At 34.3% G+C, this 20,194-nt stretch overlaps 4 protein-coding genes across 4 annotated transcripts, besides 1 other annotated feature; 2 read left to right on the top strand and 2 right to left on the bottom strand. All coding sequences in view use genetic code 12, as the record gives it.

Annotated features, from left to right (window-relative positions):
- Nucleotides 1–233: 233 nt before the first annotated feature.
- On the bottom strand, nt 234–5,405 carry CD36_26160 (ubiquitin fusion degradation protein, putative; the record flags this gene model as incomplete). Its single annotated transcript, XM_002421667.1, has 1 exon — nt 234–5,405. The coding sequence occupies one exon, from the start codon at nt 5,403–5,405 to the stop codon at nt 234–236; it is 5,172 nt and encodes a 1,723-aa protein (XP_002421712.1).
- Nucleotides 5,406–11,302: 5,897 nt separating this feature from the next.
- Nucleotides 11,303–11,808: a mobile genetic element.
- A 126-nt stretch (nt 11,809–11,934) lies between these two features.
- On the top strand, nt 11,935–14,490 carry CD36_26150 (chromosome transmission fidelity protein, putative; the record flags this gene model as incomplete). The annotated part of the gene is made up of 1 exon (XM_002421666.1): nt 11,935–14,490. One exon carries the CDS (start codon nt 11,935–11,937, stop codon nt 14,488–14,490), a length of 2,556 nt encoding a protein of 851 aa, XP_002421711.1.
- A 204-nt stretch (nt 14,491–14,694) lies between these two features.
- ERG27 (3-keto-steroid reductase, putative) lies at nt 14,695–15,735 on the top strand (the record flags this gene model as incomplete). The annotated part of the gene is made up of 1 exon (XM_002421665.1): nt 14,695–15,735. One exon carries the CDS (start codon nt 14,695–14,697, stop codon nt 15,733–15,735), a length of 1,041 nt encoding a protein of 346 aa, XP_002421710.1.
- Nucleotides 15,736–15,815: 80 nt separating this feature from the next.
- On the bottom strand, nt 15,816–20,078 carry CD36_26130 (WD repeat protein, putative; the record flags this gene model as incomplete). Its single annotated transcript, XM_002421664.1, has 1 exon — nt 15,816–20,078. The coding sequence occupies one exon, from the start codon at nt 20,076–20,078 to the stop codon at nt 15,816–15,818; it is 4,263 nt and encodes a 1,420-aa protein (XP_002421709.1).
- Nucleotides 20,079–20,194: the final 116 nt, after the last annotated feature.

The following is a 20,194-nucleotide window of genomic DNA, read 5'->3' as shown; positions in this document are numbered from 1 at the left end:
CCCACCCACAAAAATTGAAAGAGCCAAAACTAACATGCCACAGGGTTAACAAGGACATCGACTACCACGGAATATACTCCTGTGTAGCACAAAACATATACGAGACGATCATACGCTTACAATAATCAACTGTGTAACTATTAAATTCGGATGTACGTTATTGTTAACTGATCTATATATAAAAATCCATATAGAATAGTATCGTTGAACAAACAGACAAACAGATACCTTATTTATGACAACAAAAAGGCACCTGCACCCTCTTTCATTGCTTGTATCAATTTCTCTTTCATCACTTCTTTACTTGAATAGTTTGGTAATTTCAAATAATTAGCACAAGTCATAACACTAGGCAAGTAATCGTCATCTTTGAGACCATCTTCAGCATGCTTCCTAACTACAGTCAATTCAGGCCTAAGTGCTTTAAATCCACCAATAGGTAACTTCGGAGCCCCAGTTAAAAATTGTAAAAACTCTCGTTTTTCTTCAATATTGAAATTCATCAAAATATCAATTAATGATTTTATAGCTTCAGAATCTTTAGTATATCCATGATTAGCAGCTATACTTGAAGTTAAAGTATCCATTGTCCAATCCTCTTCAGCGTTACCAAATAATCCAACCAACTCACGTGACGAAAATATTATTAATGAGTTTATTGGGAAAACTTTAGAAAATCCATCCATAAACGCTTTAGTCTGTGTAAGGATGCCGCTAAATAAAGTTGCCTCAATCACTTTGTTAATATAAAGCTCCAAGTTATCTGCAGTAACTAGGGTATCACTTCCATTAGGAATCAATTCATAGTCTGGATTACCAGGTAACTCAAAAAACAATGCCAAATCCTCAACACTTGCCCCATCAACTGTCACATTATGAATGTCAGAATTGAATTCAAACAACTGAATATACTTATTTAAATGTTCTAAAGAATCCGCTAACGTAGGATCAACTAATCGTAAGTTACTAATAGTAGCCATTTTCTTCGATAATTTTGATGTACTGGTCTTAGAAGTATAACTTATTCCACTAGTTTTATTCAATAATTGAATTAGCAGCAAAAATACAGGGTTGAAATTAAAATCTATAATTCTGGAATCCAATAGGGCACGAGCAATGAATTTACCTAATGAGGAATAAAAATACAACACTTTGCGACCATTTTCACTAGATAATTGAGCTTTATCCATTGGTCTAGGAAACAATCCGCATTTGTTGACAACATAAGATTCATCATCAATGCTAACAGTTTGTCTTGGTTCGTCATCTCTCCATAACCGTAATTTTTTCTTAGAAAACTCTTTAGACACGGTTGAATAAAATTCCAAAGTTGGACCCAATCCCGAACCTTCTTCATCGAAATATTCAATTTCCAAAATTCCTGGGGTCGATCCATACATCCCCAATACTTTCACCGCACTCTGCAACATCATTTTTCTCGAAATTCTCACTTTATGTCTTGTAGGTCTACCCAATTGCAATCTTTGATTGTTACCTTGATTCCCATTAACACCACTGGAATTATCATCACCGTTATGATTTGTACGTAATTGCCATTGATGAATTAAACGAGAATAACCAAACGAAGTTGATTGTAAAAAGAATATTCTCGTTTCAAATGGGAAAATAAACGGAAATTGTTTAGTTAGGTGAATACTCCAACCTGGCAAAGTACCACTAGCAACAACCAATGGCTCTTCCAATTGTCGATTCAACTTCACAGTCAATTTCCAATTGGTAAACTCCTTAGTAGACACATTATGGAGTCCATTACCACTATTATTATTATTATTATTATTCATTCGGAACAATATTTTCAATAACTTTAAAATGTTAATAGTCGTGTCGTCATAGATACTCAATTCCCGGTCAACATTATAATGGAAGTTAAAATTAGTGAATGGAGACTCTTTACTAACTTCAGCACTCACTTTACGATAAGTGACATCATGGACTTTAGACCAAATTCTACTTGAGTTAACATCTTCATCTGGTTTTTCCTGTAAAGAACGATAAATGGCACCATAGATTGTTGTTTCATTGGGGATCACTTCCCCATTTATCAAAAATTCAATATTCAAATCCTGCTTGCGTTCTGAATCTTCATTATTGGAACTACGACTTAACGAACCTCCCAATTCCTCGAAAAACTCAAACCTTTGCTTTAAAAATGCGAAAACTGATTTAAAAGTGGCAATAGCATGAACTGATAAAATCATATTTTGCATATTCCCAGGTAATTTACTTTGATCAGTATTTTCACCTTCAGCCGTCAATTTCAATTTGATTTGACTTGCCATAATTGCTGCTTGGTTTCGATCTCGGGCAAATGATGATTGATTACTTGTGCCACTGGTAGCTGAAACAATATCGAATGATTCTGTTCTTGTTAATGCTTCTTGAAGTTTCTGAACCAAAAGTGTAGCAGAATCATCGCTCCAAAACGTTGCAGTAAATGCTTTGTAACAATCGTTTGATTCTAAACCATAATCTGAACTAAACAATTTGGTCAATGTTTCTATAACACCAGATGAAATCAATTCAAAACTTGAAACTGATAATGACCCACGAAATACAAGTTTCAAATTATTCCACAATTCTAACCACTGATTATAACTAAAAGATTTGATGGTTCTATGATTAGATAAACTTGTCTTGACTTCTTGTAATATCCTCATACTATCGGATAAGTTTTGCAATCCTTCATCTTTACTTTGTTGATATATGGCATTAATATCAGTGGTAATATTAACAATATTGCGATAGATAACCATGCTTGTTAGCTTATACTCGTATTCCTTAGTGAACTCGCTATCAATAAATTTGTTTGAATATGCACTCATCATCAGATTGATAGATGCTCTCGGATCTTTCACATCAAGATCAATTTTGTCTTTCAATGTATTCAAAAGTCTTAATACGTCATTAATCAAACCCTCTTTTTCAAATACACCAATAAATATCAATGGCGATTTTTCAAGTAAAACTTTGATGATTTTCAATGAGCTTAGTAATAACATCAACGAATTCAATTTGTTAACATCTTCCGGTAATGATGATGCACTACTCTGAATGCTAGATGCACCTCGACTATCTAAGGTTGAAAATTCTTCATCCTCATGTACTACATCCTCGTCTTCGTCATCGTCCTCGCCATAATCGTCTTCTTCTTCTTCATCTTCTTGGGATGTTCTGCCTTGATCGACATCCTTGCTTTCTTCAACATCGGTGCTTACCATATCGTCTTCATTAATTTCCACACTTGCAAAATCTTTGATTACAATTGATTGATATTGAGTAACAACATTAGCTAATAACCCTGCAATAGAATCCACATCTTTGATAACTGAGAAATCGCTTTCATTTGAGCAAATTATACGATACAAGTTGACAAACCCTTTTCTTCTAATATCAAAATCCATGGTTGCTTGAAAACTAAGTATTAGTAGTGACCAAATATCATTGACAAACTTCCAATAATCAGTAGGTATTAATTGAGTGCATAGTTCAATCCTAGTTTGATTTATATTTTGTCTCTCTTTATCTTGTTCATAATTAGGTCCTAGATATAAAGCATCAGACGGGGGATATGTAATCGGCAATAAATACCCAATCAAACTTAAAAATTGAGATATCAAATCTTTTGGTGCAGACATCAAAGCCTCGATAGAAATACTATCAGAATGACTCTTCAAAGGGTCAATTTCCTGATTCTGTTTCGCATATTTATTTAATGATTTAACGATTACAGACCCGATTTCACACTCACTAATCAATATCCGGGAAACATCGACACTCACACTGACTAAAATTATCAAGGATGTAATTAAACTCAAGTTGGATCCGTCATTAAGTGTCACTTGACTTGATTCTGAGCTAGTATTCAGAGACTTGTTGCAACTCACAAGGATTACTTTTGTCAACTCTTTGAAAAGTAACTCCTTGTCAGCAAACAATTCATTTAATAGATCAGGTTTGTTTTTGAAACACATAACAATTCTTGAAATGGTTAACCATGCATTTTCAACCACCACCTTATCGTTGTGATTTCTCACGACTTCGGCAATACCATTGAATGCCTCTTTCACTCTTGGGAAATTCGTGATGGAGATATTACTGCATGAATTTGCAATAATAGTCAAGCATTTACGTTGGGCATGAATTGTCAAAAAATCCAAATACTGTAGGCATGCACTTAAACCATTGTTTGATATGATGCTGTTATGAGAAATTGGGTCTCGCGAAATCATCTCAAGTGTTTGCAATGCTTGTTCAGTCAAATCAATATATTTAATCTCAGTAAGTTTATTGCATAAGGCAGGAATGGCATTGTTATTCAAAGCATCATGAATGAAATCCTGGTTAACTTCCAAGAAATTGTACAAACATCGACATGCGACTAAATGTAGTTCCAATTCCTCGTCCAACTTAGGATCCTCCATTATTTCAACTAAGCTTCTGGCCAATTTATTTGCTGGAATTAGTCTTTCGGCAGTTAATCCGTTCATCATCAATAATCTTTCAGATAATTCATTCAAAGATTCAAGAACAATGTAGGTGTCCTGTCTTTGACTCAAATTGTTGACCAATGCATCTATCTCGCCACTATCACGAGCAGAACCTCCATCAAAAACAGACCCACCTCCCATTAATCTTTGCATTACATCAACAAGATCGTTACCACTAGAGTTGGTATCACCATTACTATTGTTTCTATTGCCGCCTGTAACTAAGCCAATGACCCTTAAGAATTCAGCACGAGGATCTTCATCCTCTTCACCTTCTTCGATTTCTTCGTCATCCTCGTTTCGATTCTCGTCATTATCATCGCCACCGTCACCGTTGATATTGTCATTATCATCATCATCCATTTCATCATCCTCATTTAGGCTTTGTCCAGCGGTTTCACTACTCAGATTATGAATTTCGGCGGTTCTATTTCTTCTTGCTTGCATTAATTGACGTAAAAAATCAGCAGTCTCCATCATACTCAAAGAATCGGAATCCTCAAAATCATCATCACGATCCTGAAAACCATGACGATAATAGAGTGAATAATCATCTTCGTTGTTTTCACTATTGTCGTCGTCGTCGTCGTCGTTGTCGTCTTCTTCTTCAATAATTTCGTCATCCAAGTGATCTTCGATATCATGTTCACTTGAAACAACTTCAAGATCTAAACTAGTAGTCGTATCATTATTGGAGTCATCACCTATGACATTAATATCATTGTGGTACTGATTTTGGGATGCTCGACGATGTTGTGCTTGTTGTGATAATCTTATCAATAAATCGTGTTCACTATCACTAACTTCAGCGTCTTGAATACTCATACTGTCATCGTCAGAAAAATGCAGAACATCTTCGTGTGGAATAATATTGCTTTTCTTTTCCTTATCAGCCATATTTGAAGAGTTATGATGAGAATTATATCAAGAATATACTGAATGAGAAGTGAATAGAATAATAATCTTGTTTAGTTTCAAGAAAGAAAAATAGTATATAAAGAGAGAGATCGACAATTGAGAATTGAGAACAGAATGGCAAATCAAAAAAAAAAAAAAAAGGAATTGAGAGTGAGAGAATTGAATCCCCAAACGAAAATCAGAATCCACTAAGAAAGTTCGGGCCCAATCAAGGATTACACTAGTATTGTAAATATAGTTCTATAAATGTATAAGAGTCAGAATTGTTGGAATAATTAATTAAAAAATTTGTACAACTACTTCAAACAGTTTTACATTCTAAAGAGAGATAAAATTAATAGCTTTGTTTGTTTAAACGAAAATTCCATTTTATTATTTTGTACACCACAACACGCACACACCCACACTTTTTAGCTTTTGTAAAACAAATTATTATGTGGCAAGCTCAAATACCTCGCTTCTCATTCTTGTATTGTGTTCTTTTGCTCCTCCTGCTACCGTTCATGTCCCCGGGTCCAATCTATTCCCGGCCAGTCTCTCGTCCGGTGACACATTAGTTTCACAAGGACATTTGTTGCAAGCCACTAATTACTCCCCCAAAAATAATTAGTTTGGTTGTTAAAACAAGATAACAGAGTAGCTCAGATAGTGTTGGTCGTACATATATCATCATAGAATTTGAAACATTGCACATACAAAAGTACACAGTAGTAGGTATGCCACCATAATTGTCAATAAAACGAAATGGAAACGCAAATGATCATCGAACTAGCTAATTTCCGCTTTTTAGATTCTCTGCAAAAACTCAGTTAATGGTGTTTCCTCATCATAATCAATTTCAGCTTCTTTTAATGTTCTAACCTGGCCAGTATCAAGACGGACAGTTACATAAGTGACCCCTTCTTTCACATCACGACTGACAACGCTGAAACGAATACCTTTATAGACACCAGTTGATTCTTGCATTGTAGTTTTCATATAATCTTGAATGTTTACTGACCCCTTAAGACAAATATTGAATAATGTAGGTCTTAAAAAAAATAATAGAAGGGGATTACTTTCTTTTATAGTACAATTTATTAAAATAATTATTTAATCAATGGGGGGGGTTATTGCCCCTAAAGTTAAATACCCTGTAGAATGACCAATGATATTACAATATTTTAGGTTAGTCAATGGTTTTTTATAAGAAATAATGATCTGTCACAAATTTTATTATACAAAATGTATTCCTGTGGTATAAACCATTTTAAACAATTTAAGTTTTAACATATTTCATCAATCGAGCTATCGTTAGGATTGGAAATCCATTCAAAGGTCTTAATACCGCTACCTTTTCTCCAAAAACTACAAATCCTCACTGAGATGCAAAAATCGAGTAGATCTAGTTAAAATAATCTTATACATCAAAATATAAAGTTCCTATATAAATCAACGAGAAGGCAATAACTAAAGGAGTAAAACTCTAAGCAAAGAAGTAATCACTTGAGATCACATTTGTCTGACTTGGATTTTGCTTTTAATGGAGCATCTTCATCATACTCAACATCTTTTTCATCTAATATGTCAATTTCACCAGTTTCAAATTGAACAGTAACAAAATGCATTTTTTTATAGGGTTGACGATCGATAAGAAGAAACTTCTTACCTTTGTAGGTTCCTAGTGACATTGTAAGTTTCCTTTTTGTTTATTTAGGAAACAATTTGCATGTAAAGCTTGGATTTAGTCTGGTATGTTGCCTCTCAAGTAAACATACGGGAAATGATTAAAAACTAGAGGTTATAATTCTCATCTTTTATATTTCAAGTAAACTTCAGGGATAATAATTCATTATAAAATGCCCTAATCAAATCCAAACCTTAACTTTATTCTAATGATAAAAGATATTTGGATAATCTTATTTTTCAGATTATAAAAGTTAATTGACAGAGATAATTATGATCATTCATAATACTCAAATTACCTATAAAAGAAAGTATAAACAGACTCTACCTAACAACTAAACCCTGTTTTTAAAATATTAACAATCTCTTATCAAATATTCCTACTTGTATTCCAAGACATACGTTTTCTTGTACTCAATTTCAGATTCTGGAACAGTTGTAGAACTACCATCAGCAAAAGTGATAAGAACATGAATCCCACTTTTTCGGTGTTCTCGAGCAATAGTAGTGACTTGTTTACCCTGAAAATATGCAACTTCACGGTACGGTTCCATTTAATTTTAAATTCGATTAGCCACAAAGAAGCCTGTAAGGGAAGCTTTTGGTGATTTATTCATGGAATATTATGTACAATTTTGTGGATTATTTATTTATTTTTATATTGCATTTTATTGAAAATGAATATTTAAGGAGAAGTAAAGCTGATTTACTAAAGATACAAATGGTAATATAATATGTTACAATTTCAGTTCTTCTTGTTCTTTAACCATGAAAATTTCAATTTGTTTCAAAAATAAACTATAAGCATTGAAAGTGTTATTATAGTTTTCCAAGAGGAATACAACAAATTAAGCATAGTTTTCAACTTTAAGTTTTGACTAACATCAATTATTTATTATCAATCACCTTTTGCACTCATTGTGGTTGGTTACATACAAAATTAGTCATTCAGTATTTGCAAAAAAAAAAAAAAAAAGCTTTAATGCAAAAGTTAAAATCTATACAACTTCTCTTAGTATTTTGCTGTGTTTGGCATTTTTAGAGAAATGGTTATCAATTGTTAATATAAAATATAAGAATTAACTACACACAAACATAAAATAGCATAAACATAATATCTCTAAACATAACTAAATGAATCAATAATACTTGCTTTCAAAATGTCAAATACCTTCATGCTTTCTCTTGGTGCCCTGTTTTTGTATTGGGTAAAGTCTTCGGTACTCAGTCTCTGTAAGGATGTCGGTTCGACCACTTTTATAACGAACAGCAATATATCTTACGCCATCATCAGTGTAAGCATATTGTATCTCACATGATTCTCTTTTGGAAGATGTAGTTGACATTGTAAATTTGTTTCTTAGTAAATCCTTTTTTGGGTTTAAATTTTCTTTGTTTAAAACTTCTATCTCAGCAATGTCAGGCGTAATGAATGATCTACGTTTTGAAAATTGTTTCGATCAAATTTAAAGAAGTACTTGGAAAGGTGTTATATAATAATCTTCTTCTTTTAATAGTATTACAAAAATTTGTGACAGATCCCACATTTTTTAAAGTTATATTGTGGGGTCAATGAATACTCAATTAACCCTATAGTGTATACCATTTGGGTTAATTATACCGACCGTATCTTGAGATAAGAGTAGGTTAGTAAGAAATTACTGCCTTAAGTTTTAATTTATTTCAATTGGGTTTTAAGGTATTGAATCTTTCCTATTACTAGATTTACCTGAGAAAAGTGAGCAAACGTACCTTCCTTTTATAATTAACAATTCTTCAATTTAGTGCCTTAATTGAGATGTTCAACTACATTCCTTAAATAATTTTTGGTTTTAGTTTTTTTATTATATGATCGCAAATTCATAAAGTATACAAAAATATACAATAAATAGTAACAGTCTTAGAGAAAGCTTTTTGCAAAACACGTTTATATCACCTTTCTCCAACTAAGGTGATATTCTGAATACCAAAGGCTCTTCAGGATCATATGTGACTGATGATTCTTTCACACTACCTATAGCACCATCTTTAAAACGAACAGTGAGATACTTTTCACCCTTTTGGCGTTCACTATAGATGACGACAAAACGTTTACCATTATAAGTACCACTTGACATCTTAATAGTTTAAGTAAAAGCTTGTAAGTAAAATAATCAATGTAGTTTTATACTTGGTGTTGACATTCAAACAAAAATGTAAACAATTGTTGAAAATTTTTTTTTTTTTTTGAGATATAATCAGTTACTTTTATATTGTATAGTCTTGATGTAATTAAACTCTAATCGATTAAGTGTAATGGTTTCATCAAAATGTAAGCTTTTGTGGATGGTGTCACAACTTTTATGTTAGGATGATATTTTGCCGCAGAAGTTGCAAAAGTTTGTTCTCCCTCCCCCAAAGAAAGACAGAAAAAAAAAAAAAAATGGCGGCAAATGGATTGGAGCTATTTAACAATAATTTAGCTTTTAAAGTATTCTTGTAAACCATGTTTTAAAATTGAAAAGTTAATTCTACTAAAACTTTGAGAGTGATGAATGAAGTAAGGGAATCCACACAGTCTAAACTCTTTTTATTGGCCACTTCTAAATGTTCGCCCAAGTCATGCTTCAAGCTTTACATAGATAATTCGTTTTTCGTGTATCTCATTACCCTTATTTTAATTAGTATCACTGTTAAAAGGGTAGCAGTTATTCAATTAAGCAAAACAAATATTGAAGATTAACTACACACAAGTATGAAGTAATTATAGTCTACATCATAAACTTTTAATAATCAAGCACCGCGTTAATTGGCGAATATTTTTTTTTCATTATTTTTTCAAAACCTTTGCTATTTTATCTCGAGGAAGTAGTAAAAGGTCGATTAGTTTCATGTGTTCTGTATCACCATTTTCATAACGAACAACAACATAATCTATTCCATTTACAGTATAATTGGATCTAATACAATCAATTTTTCCTTTAAACAAACCTCGTGACATCGGACAATTTTTGTTTCAAGTTAAAGTGTTGTATAGTGATAAAGTTTATATTTGAGGTTGTTGTTTCAGCTTGGTTTCTTCAATATGAAAGAAATTTCTTTGCAGAAAACAAAATCTAGGAAGTAGTCATTTGTTTTTATACTGCAGCTTATCGCAATAAGAGTTTTGATGATTGTGGCATTAAAAAAGTTAAACCCTTCATGTATAAAGAGTATTAAAGATCTATGCTGGAACTTCTCTACTTCTTACTACAAACCCTATTATGAAATAAAGGCAGTCAACCAAATTGTTTATTCTCCAAAATAGAAATTAAAAGTATATAAACATGATAAAATTTGAATTATGCAAGGTAAATATATAATATGAGCTTGAAGTTATTTTGCTATCCCTTACAGTCAATCAACTTTGAAAATGGGAAACTCGATTAAAAACCCTATAAGTCACGTGCCAACCACTACTCCCCTTTATTCTAGCCACCACCATCTTTTAAAACATTCCTCTGCAGTTCACCTAAAATTTAAACTATCGTATAATAAAATAAACATTTAACTATCACTTGGAATAAAAATAGAGTCAGAAATAGATCCAATACTTAAAAACAAATAGGCAAGTATCACTCATTTAGCTATTTCCACTATTCCGAAAGAAGTTCTTCAAAATTTGTGGATCAATTCTGTTAAGTGCTGCTTCTTTGTATTTCTTAATGGTACCATTTTCAAAACGAACCGAAGCGTAACCAATCTCATTTTTGACATGAAATGATACAACACTAACAATTTTACCTCTAGGAGCAGTTTTAGCCATGGGTAACTCTTTCTAAGAACGGAATGGGGGTTTGAGGAACTCTCTTATTGCTGATGTTAATGTACCTTAGTACAAATACACAGAATTTGGAATCATTACAAGCTATTCATATATTTATATACAATAAACAATAAAGATAAGGCGGTCTATCAAAGTGATCTAATTCCAACAAACCTAAACCCTTAGTGTGATGAATAACTGGATTACTTTGAGAAATAGGGATATCCCTATCGAATTCCAAAAGTTACCTGGATTTAAATAGATCACTCCTTTTGATTATTTATTTAAATTAAGGAGAGATACATATTAACCCTATATGGAGCACTAATTTGGCTTCCCAAATTGTGTTTTCTGTATTTGAGGTTTAAAACTAAAACTCAGATTATCAGGTCACGTGGACCTTTTGCAACCCATTTTCTAACAATCTTGTGGTGTAGTAAATATACTTTACTAAAGTGTATACTCGGAACCCCGTATTGATTTGAACTAAATGTAATATCTGTGTAATATAGTTCTAGGGAATATTCTGTGACAATGTAATATTAATAGCAACTCTAAACTCTTAAGTGAAAATCTTAGAATCTGGTAGGCTTCTTTCAAAATTATTTAACATTGGAAATCTGTTAGATTAGTGTATTCACTGATACACACTCATGACTCATAAAATAAAAAGCAATCACCTATTCCATCCCCTCCCCCCCATCCCATTTCATCATTTATACTGGATTCTTCACAATTCAGTGTGCATTTACTAATGATGCTTCTCACACCATTTGTCACATTAACGCCATATCAAATGTCAACCAGTATTAAATCTACATTGCATTTCTCATTTGTACCATACTATAAACAATGTAGATTTAGCTATTGTCTCTGCCATGAACAAGTTATCAATTCAACCTCATTTGGTAGATAACATTGTACTACACGATATGTGTCGCAAAAATAGAAAGTGAATTCGAAACTCCATAAAAACTTTGGTCAGACGCGTCTTGTTTACCAAATTGTGTATTTTTTTTTCCACATAATAACTAGACAGACTTATTTACAACTCATCAAATGATTCAATCAGAGGAACACCATCAACAGACAATGCCCCCTGCTACAGAATTTAGCATGAAGGATTCATGTTTGTTCACGCAACCAGAAACAAATATTGAAACTGAAGGAAGTGCTCTAAATATGTCAGAATCATTATTGTTCAAGGACGTCAAACATGATAGCGAAACTGAGGAATCATCCAAATCAAGTAATACCAATATACATAATCTAATAGCACCTCAAGAGGATCGTGCTATAAATCAAGAAACCTCGAAACAAGATTCACAAAGACTTGTTGTTGTTGATTTTGATGAAATGGACCAAGATTTTTCACCAGCATCTAAACCATCAAAGACAGTAAAGCTATTTTCGGGTAAACAAATCAAATTAGCTCCACGATCTACTGAAAGAGTAAATATTGATGAGAAACAACTCTCTGGAGTTTTTCTAGATATGGATACTTTAACAAACAAGGCTAACTTGAGAAATTCGTTTAAAGAGAATAGAAAGAAATTATCAAAACCTCCATCGTCTTCCATTGATGGTGGCACCACTTCGTCTCAAATTTGGACTGAAAAATATAAACCAAATAATTTTATTCAATTATGCTCTGCGGGTAATGATAGACAGTATAGATCAATTTTACAATGGTTGAAAAAATGGTCACCTGTTGTGTTTGGTGATGATATTCCACATAAAGAAAATGCAGATCCATTGGGAAGACCTTATAAGAAAATTTTGTTAATCCATGGACCTACTGGTATTGGGAAAACCACTATATCACACATTTTGGCAAAGCATATGGGCTATACTGTCCAAGAGTTGAATGCAGCAAATAGTATGGATACCTTACCTCAAGCTTCTGGTGGAGGATCCTCGGCTTATACAAATGCTGCTTCAGCGTTGAAGCTTAAAATTGTCAACGCGTTGACATCAAATTCTATTCACTCTCAGGGCAAACCTACTTGTTTAATAATAGATGAAATTGACTCTTTGGCCAATATCAATGACGTTGTAAAAGTATTGAATGACTTGGTTCAATCAGATCACCGTGCACTCAACAAGAAATTAAAAAGACTGTCGATGGAAGATATTGAGGCCAAGAAGAAATCGAAAAAGAAAGACATTTTTTTGAATCGTCCCATTATTTGTATTGCTAATGACATTTATTCACAACCATCAAATAGATTTGGACCAAATCCTATGGAGAAATTACGGCCGATTTCAGAAATTATTCAATTCAGGAAACCAACAAGTTCTAGAACAACTTCAGGAGCAAAAACTGGTGGGAATGCTATAAAATCAGTCAAAGATTATTTAATGGAAATCAATAAACAAGAAAATATGGGACTTGATCATCAAGAAATAGGTGAAATTGTTGAGATTTGTGAAGGTGATATCAGAGCATGTATTAATCATATGCAATTTAATAGTAGATCAGTTGACACTATCGAGAGAAGAATTGCAAAGACCCCTTTAATTGATAGACAACTTTCTTGGTTTGCTATGACTGACCAACTTTTCAAACGAGACCCTCAGTTATCAAAGGAAGAGAATCTTGCTCGTTTGTTTGATGGGTTTATGAATGGTGAAGGCAGAGCATTAGCAAGCAATTCTGGTACATTTGACAGAGTTCTTAAAGGAGTATTTGATAAGTATTTGGACATAGTTCACATTCAAGATGATTCATTAGTTAAGCCGTGTGAACTTAGTGATTGGATAAGCTACCAGTCCCAATTCACTAGAAGCAATGAAACTAACGAGTATTCTCCATTAATTTTGTTGAAAGCTTCATCTTTATTTAGTGATATTCGAGTCCAACCAGGAAGCCAAACGTTGATTCCAAATGCCAAAAACTTAGACTTTGAACATAGTCAATTGTTGAAAAGTAATAAAAATATCGTTCGACTGATGGAGAATAGATTGCCAGTGCAGGTTAGAGTGGCCCTTGGTATAAATCATGAGAATGCAGCAAGTTTAGTTTTACCATGCCTAGCCAAAATTTTATCTCCTCATATGTCAGCTAAAGTAAAGTCTGACTTGAGTGCCGTAGAGAAGAGGTGCTTAGAAAGAATTGCTGGATTAGTGAAGGAGCTTGACTTGTCTTTGGAATACCTGAAAGATTTGGAGACAGGGTTATCATCACTCAAGTTGAATCCAGATTTGGATCTGTTAACAATTTATGACAACTATTTGACATCTATTCCAGCAGCATCAGTTGTTAAGCAAACTCAACTTCGTCGTCAATCATTATTTCCATTGATTACAGCGGAACTAGATAGACTCAATGTTTCTAAAAAGTCTGTCAAACGTTCATTAGAAGATAACATCAAGGAATCAAATAATGGAGATAAAATTACCAAGAAACCGAAAAATCTTGCCACAACAAGCCTCAATTTCTTCAAAGGAAGATATGAAGAAATTAATTCAAAAACTAACATGGATAATATCGATGAAGGATCATCAGATGGAGAGAAGGAATTTAAAACTTCGAGAATATGGGTAAAATACAATGAAGGGTTCTCGAATGCTGTAAGAAAGAATATTGGTTGGAATGATCTTTGGCTCGTTTAAGTTCTGGATAGAATTATTGTGATGTGTAGGTTAACTTAGATTATGTAATCAATTTATACGATGGCATACATAGTTTAAAAATCTAAGCAGCAGCCAGAAGAAAAAAAATATATATATATATCCATATAAAAAATTGAAAATCTATCAGGAAACAATAACATTTTTTTACCATTTTGGACACCATCAATTGCAACTTATTTACCAATGTCACTTTTAAAGGATTCTACAGTAGCAGTTATTACCGGGACGTCTTCTAATTTGGGGTTCAATATTGCAGTTCGTTTGTTAGAGGGACTTCCAGACAACAAGGAAATCACTCTTGTTGTGACTTCGAGAACATTGCCAAAAGTGAAAGAAGTGATTTCTGATATCAAAAAGTACATTGTTGAAAAGATTCCCACCAAAGTGAACAAGGTTGAATTTGATTATTTGTTGGTGGATTTTACTGATATGGTATCAATTTTATCGGCATATTATGACTTGAATAAGCGATACAGGCATATTGATTATTTATTTATCAACGCTGCCCAAGGTGTTTATGGTGGCATAGACTGGATTGGTGCTGTTCTTGAGGTTTTGCAGAGCCCAATTGAGGCGGTCACTAATCCAACATACAAATTACAAAAGGTTGGAGTAGAAAGTGGTGATAAATTGGGATTAGTCTTTCAAGCAAATGTCTTTGGACCATATTATTTTATCCACAGAATCAAACATTTATTGCAAAAAGGGGGGAAAATAGTATGGATAAGTTCATTGATGTCAAGTCCAAAGTATTTGTCTTTCAATGACTTACAACTATTGAGATCACCAGCAAGTTATGAAGGTTCAAAAAGATTGGTTGACTTGATGCATTTTGGAACTTACAACAAACTAGAAAAAGAATATGAAATCAAACAATATTTAGTTCATCCTGGGATATTTACAAGCTTTTCTTTTTTCCAATATTTGAACGTTTTCACATACTATGGGATGCTATTTTTGTTCTACCTTGCAAGATTTTTGGGATCCCCATATCATAATATTTCTGGGTATATTGCTGCTAATGCTCCTGTTGCTGTTGCTTTAGGTCAAACTAAACAAAACTTCAAAATCGCTTCTGCTTGTACTAGATCTGGTAAAGAATATTTGTTAGAGGAAGAGATTGATAGCACTGGCCTGGAAGACGTTGTACTGTATTTGGACACACTTACCAAAGAATGGGATGAGAAGTTAAAGGATCAAATAGTAAATACACGTCAACCTTGAGTTTCTCTCCCTCAAGATAGAGATTGTTTTCTGTTTCCCGGAAGTTTGGCATACATAAATACTTGTATTATGAATAATAATCAGAAACTACGTTCTAAACATCTACACCCACAACCACTTGCACATTCATGATTATCGGTTGTCCACCATTCTCTCGCGCATGCGGTATGCATTATATGCTCACACACTGTGCATAAAGTAAAATTTTTAGTAACTGCTAATTGACATAAATTGCAATATTTTAATACTTGTCTTTTGCTTGTATTCCACGAGTTTGGGAGCTTTGAATAAATTGTCGTTATGGGGTTCAACAAATTTTGATGTGGATGTTGTTGTGATCTCTTTTTAAATCCAATTGAACACTTGTGTATGTCCGTACTGGTTGATCCTGTTCTGTCCTGTTCTGGATAATTAAATTTTAAAAGTTTGATACGCCCTACTGGTAATTGCCAATTGTACAACATCTCAGCGTAGATCTCTCTATATCTAACCAACTTGTCCTTATCTATCGAACCTAGCAAAGGCTGTGAGTTTATGTCTTCGTAAACATCCAATTCTTCAATATTTTGCATCTCAATAGACACAATAGGAGCAGGTTTTGGTCGGAATTTCTTCAAAGGGTATGGTTTCCGTAAAATAATGCCTTTATTTTTCTTCTCCAGTGAAGATATTCGCATATTTCGATCCGGTGTGGATGCATTGGATTCATTTAAAGAATCATTCAAGGACGAATGTGAGTTATTCGAGGGTCCCAAAGAATGAGATTTCAACGCGAAGTTTTTTTTCAAAACTCTAAACTTATCGGGTGATCCATTAGCAATACTTTCTCCTCCAACCGAAGAACTTATAGATCTGGCGTAAACAGAGGCGGGTGGGGCCAGTAATTCCTTTCTAGTGCCCAGCAAAGCCGAATTTCTATGTTCAAACCCAATATCATCTCTAGTTGTAGCTTTCCCGTGAGAAGATCCATATACAGTACTGTTACGAGCAGTAATCGAAACTGTAGGAGGTAACGGCAAAACTTGATAAGGTGTATGAATTGGAACATTCATTAATTCACTGGTAGGTTTAAAGTTTTTTGGATTTTCATACAATATGCATGACATCATCGCCAACATTTGTACATTCAATTTTTTTTCAAAATAATCAAAGATTTCCTTGATGAGCCAAGTACTTCCAAAGGGGTGTGTATTCCAGTAGAATCGTGATTTGTTGAGCATTTGATCACCAAATCCTGTCTGAAGGGGAGTATTCAAGCCATAATTTGGATAAAATTCTTCAGTGTTGTCAGCATAGTGTATCTGTTTGATGAGAATCATTTCAAGGATTTTCCAAACGTCACTAATTTCTTTTAGCCCATATTTAAAAGCTACTGCCGCATTGTATTTTGCTAAAATCTCAGGAGAATCTCCTAATACTCTGTATTCTCGTGCTAGTTCGTACTTATCAGGAAGCAAATGTCCAAAATCAAATATACCCACAACGTTTTTCCTTCTCAGTTGAGTTTCGTCATTTAACCTCTTTCTCTCACCTTTAAGGGATGATTTGTAATTCGAAGCGGTGCCCCCATTACTTGTCAATCTGTTCAATGATGATTTATGACTGCTCTCATGATCATAGTAATTACCAAGGCCAAGACTGGTTTTGAACAATCCCTGAACTCTTACTCTTGGTGCATCATTCAGTAACATCTCATCCCAATCTTTAGCAAAGCTGTCATCGGAAGAAGATGAAGAAGAAGACTTTATGGAACGATTTTCATTGTCATCCTCAGAAGAATTATCTGAATTGTCATCATCATTCGTTCCATACTCGGATCCCACAGAGTCAGACTTTTGATGATGTGACAGACTAAACCCACCATCTGTGAATTTAAAAATATTGAATTTCTGGAATGCCTTACCGTCGCCATCTTCCTGTGTATCACCATCTGTTTTTGACTTTGGTATGAAAAAACAAACCAATTGACCAGTAGGTGACCAAATAGCACCACATCCATTTGGCAAAGGTGTGCTATCAACAGTAGGCACTTTCCCACCAACTCGGTTCAAATGCGTTTCTTCGTCTTTTACTTCAGAATCAGTTGTTTGATATAGACTTTTGTCGTGTGCGGGGATCAAGTCAGCCAATCCTGTTTCTGCCTCCTCTTCTTCCCCAGATGAATATGTCGGAATATCGGGCTGTTGGTTAATTAAATCGTCAACCCAGGCTTCATCTCCCACTTCCTGGATGACCTCGCCATCACCACTATCACTTCCATTTTGATTCCTGTCCATCATTGCATCGTCATCGAGTTCTACTTTTTCCCCCATTAAATATCTTAGACAATGTTCTAGACAAAACCGTTGATACTTGTTGCTATAGAATTGTGCAATGTTTTCCAAATTTTCCTGCATTAGAGCTTTCATGGAGGCTGATAGCTCGTGTGTCTCTTCTACATTGAATTTGATCTGGTTTTGTTTTTGTAATTTGGAGAACTTTTTGGCTGATTTAAATTGTTCCGAACTAACTAGCTCCAAAAATGGATATGCCTTCGGGAAATCAATTTCGACACGTATAAATACTAATTTCTGATCAGCTGTAAACTCTTCTTTTGAGGTCTCAGTATTAGACTCGGTATGTAGGCTTTCTCTTTCCTTCTGGCTCATTTTTTCCGTTTCCTTATCACCTTCACTGACAATGCTCTTGTCACGTAATGATACTGCAGATTCTGCGTTATTGTTTTCATTTGATTCGGTCGAATCTTTTCGATCCATACCAGTACTTTCTAGGGCAGGTAATGGTCCACGTAAACTGATAACCAACTCCCCTGTAGAAACTGATATTTTCTCAAACCTTATTTTGGGAAACTTGTGGCCAACAATACTAACCTCCTCGCCCAAGTTGGATGGTCCGTCATCTTCAAAGCTTGAAGAACTATTCTTACGCTCTGCAGAATCGTTATGTCCCATTCTAACACCTGAAATCCAGTTAAGATGATTCAATTGTGTGAACTCGGTGCTGGCTAATTTATGTTTCTCGGCGATTAATGAAAGTGTCATTGCAGAAAGCAAATCGCCGCCATTTGTTTTTGTTATATCATCTATCGTTATTCGTGGCTCACAGCAAAATGTATCATATTTATAAATTTGATTTTCTTGTGGAGTTTCCGGTCGGGAGATTTCTGAGTCCAGCTCATCTTTGAAAACATTGTGAAAAGTTGGATCGTAGTTGACGCCCTTGTAAATTGCATCATCGTGTTGCCATAGTTTCAAGTCAAAGTCTTTCGAAGACCACGTCACTAGCTGATAGTCTTTCCATTTCCTTTTCGAGTCAAATCCCTCGTATGCCTCATGTCTTGTTCTCCAAAGAAAGTCTTTGATGGGACCACGATGTCCCTTAAATGAATAGACTGGCTTGCTACTTAGTTTTTGAGTAGTTTTTTCCAGTAAGTAATCACGGTAAGCGTCATCATAGTTTACTATGTGGATTGAATCATTCCCACCTGCCAAAGGCATTATTCCGCACGCTTTGTCTGTTCCAAATGGTAAACTTCTAGCTCGTGCTATTGGAAAATCGGTTTCAATAACCACACTAGGATGAATCATGCTATCGCGTGCACTATCAAAATAATTGAAATTCGAAATATAATTTGAAGCCTCGTCGCTTTCTAAATTCCAAAATTTCACTTTATTGTCATTAGAGCATGTTACAATGTTTTTCAAACCTTGTGTAAAATCGATTCCATTAATTTTCTTCTCGTGTGCTTTCTCAATTTTGACAACGGGTAAGGCCCCTTTTCTAGTGTCCCAAATGTAAAAGGAATTATCATGACACAGTGCAATCTCATTAGGGTTTTCATGGTTCCATTTGACCTGACTTGCGCCGGCTCTCCATTGTGCCCACTTTGCAACTGGTTTTCTTGGAGCTCTCATATCCCAACTCATTATAAAACTATCAACCGCACATGTGGCCAAAATTTCAGGATCAAATGGATGGAAATTGATGTCAGATATGGCCCTATTATGGGAGTGTAGTATACTTGCAATTGCATTACTTGATGGTCTTTTTAAATCCCATAATAATGCCTTTTGATTTGAAGTGGAAATACACCATGATGGCTTGGTAAAATGATGAGGTGACCATTGAACGTCAGCTACTTCCCAGGAAGTTATATGATGTAGCCATCTCGGAGGTGTGAATGGGTCATCCAAGTCGATTATGAATAGACCTCGTCGTCCTGCCAAAACTGCGTCTCTCCCATTTGGTGATAGTGACATAGCTCCAATTGCACCATCTACTCTAAGCAGTAAGGAATTTCCAAAAGTAGAGCTTTCATATGGGTTTAATATTCGGCTTGCCATTATCTAGGTGGTTGGGATGTATAGAATTCAAAAAGACTTTGCCTAATATCAGGAAGTGATAAATGAAACTTTACGCAACAGAAAAAATGGCAACACAATTTCAACAACAAAAAAAA

The sequence above is a fragment of the Candida dubliniensis genome, chromosome R (assembly GCF_000026945.1).
Source record: "Candida dubliniensis CD36 chromosome R, complete sequence".
NCBI classification, from domain to species: Eukaryota; Fungi; Ascomycota; class Pichiomycetes; order Serinales; family Debaryomycetaceae; genus Candida; species Candida dubliniensis.
Note: the sequence above shows the minus strand (reverse complement) of the source record. Positions and strands in the feature narration are given on the sequence as shown.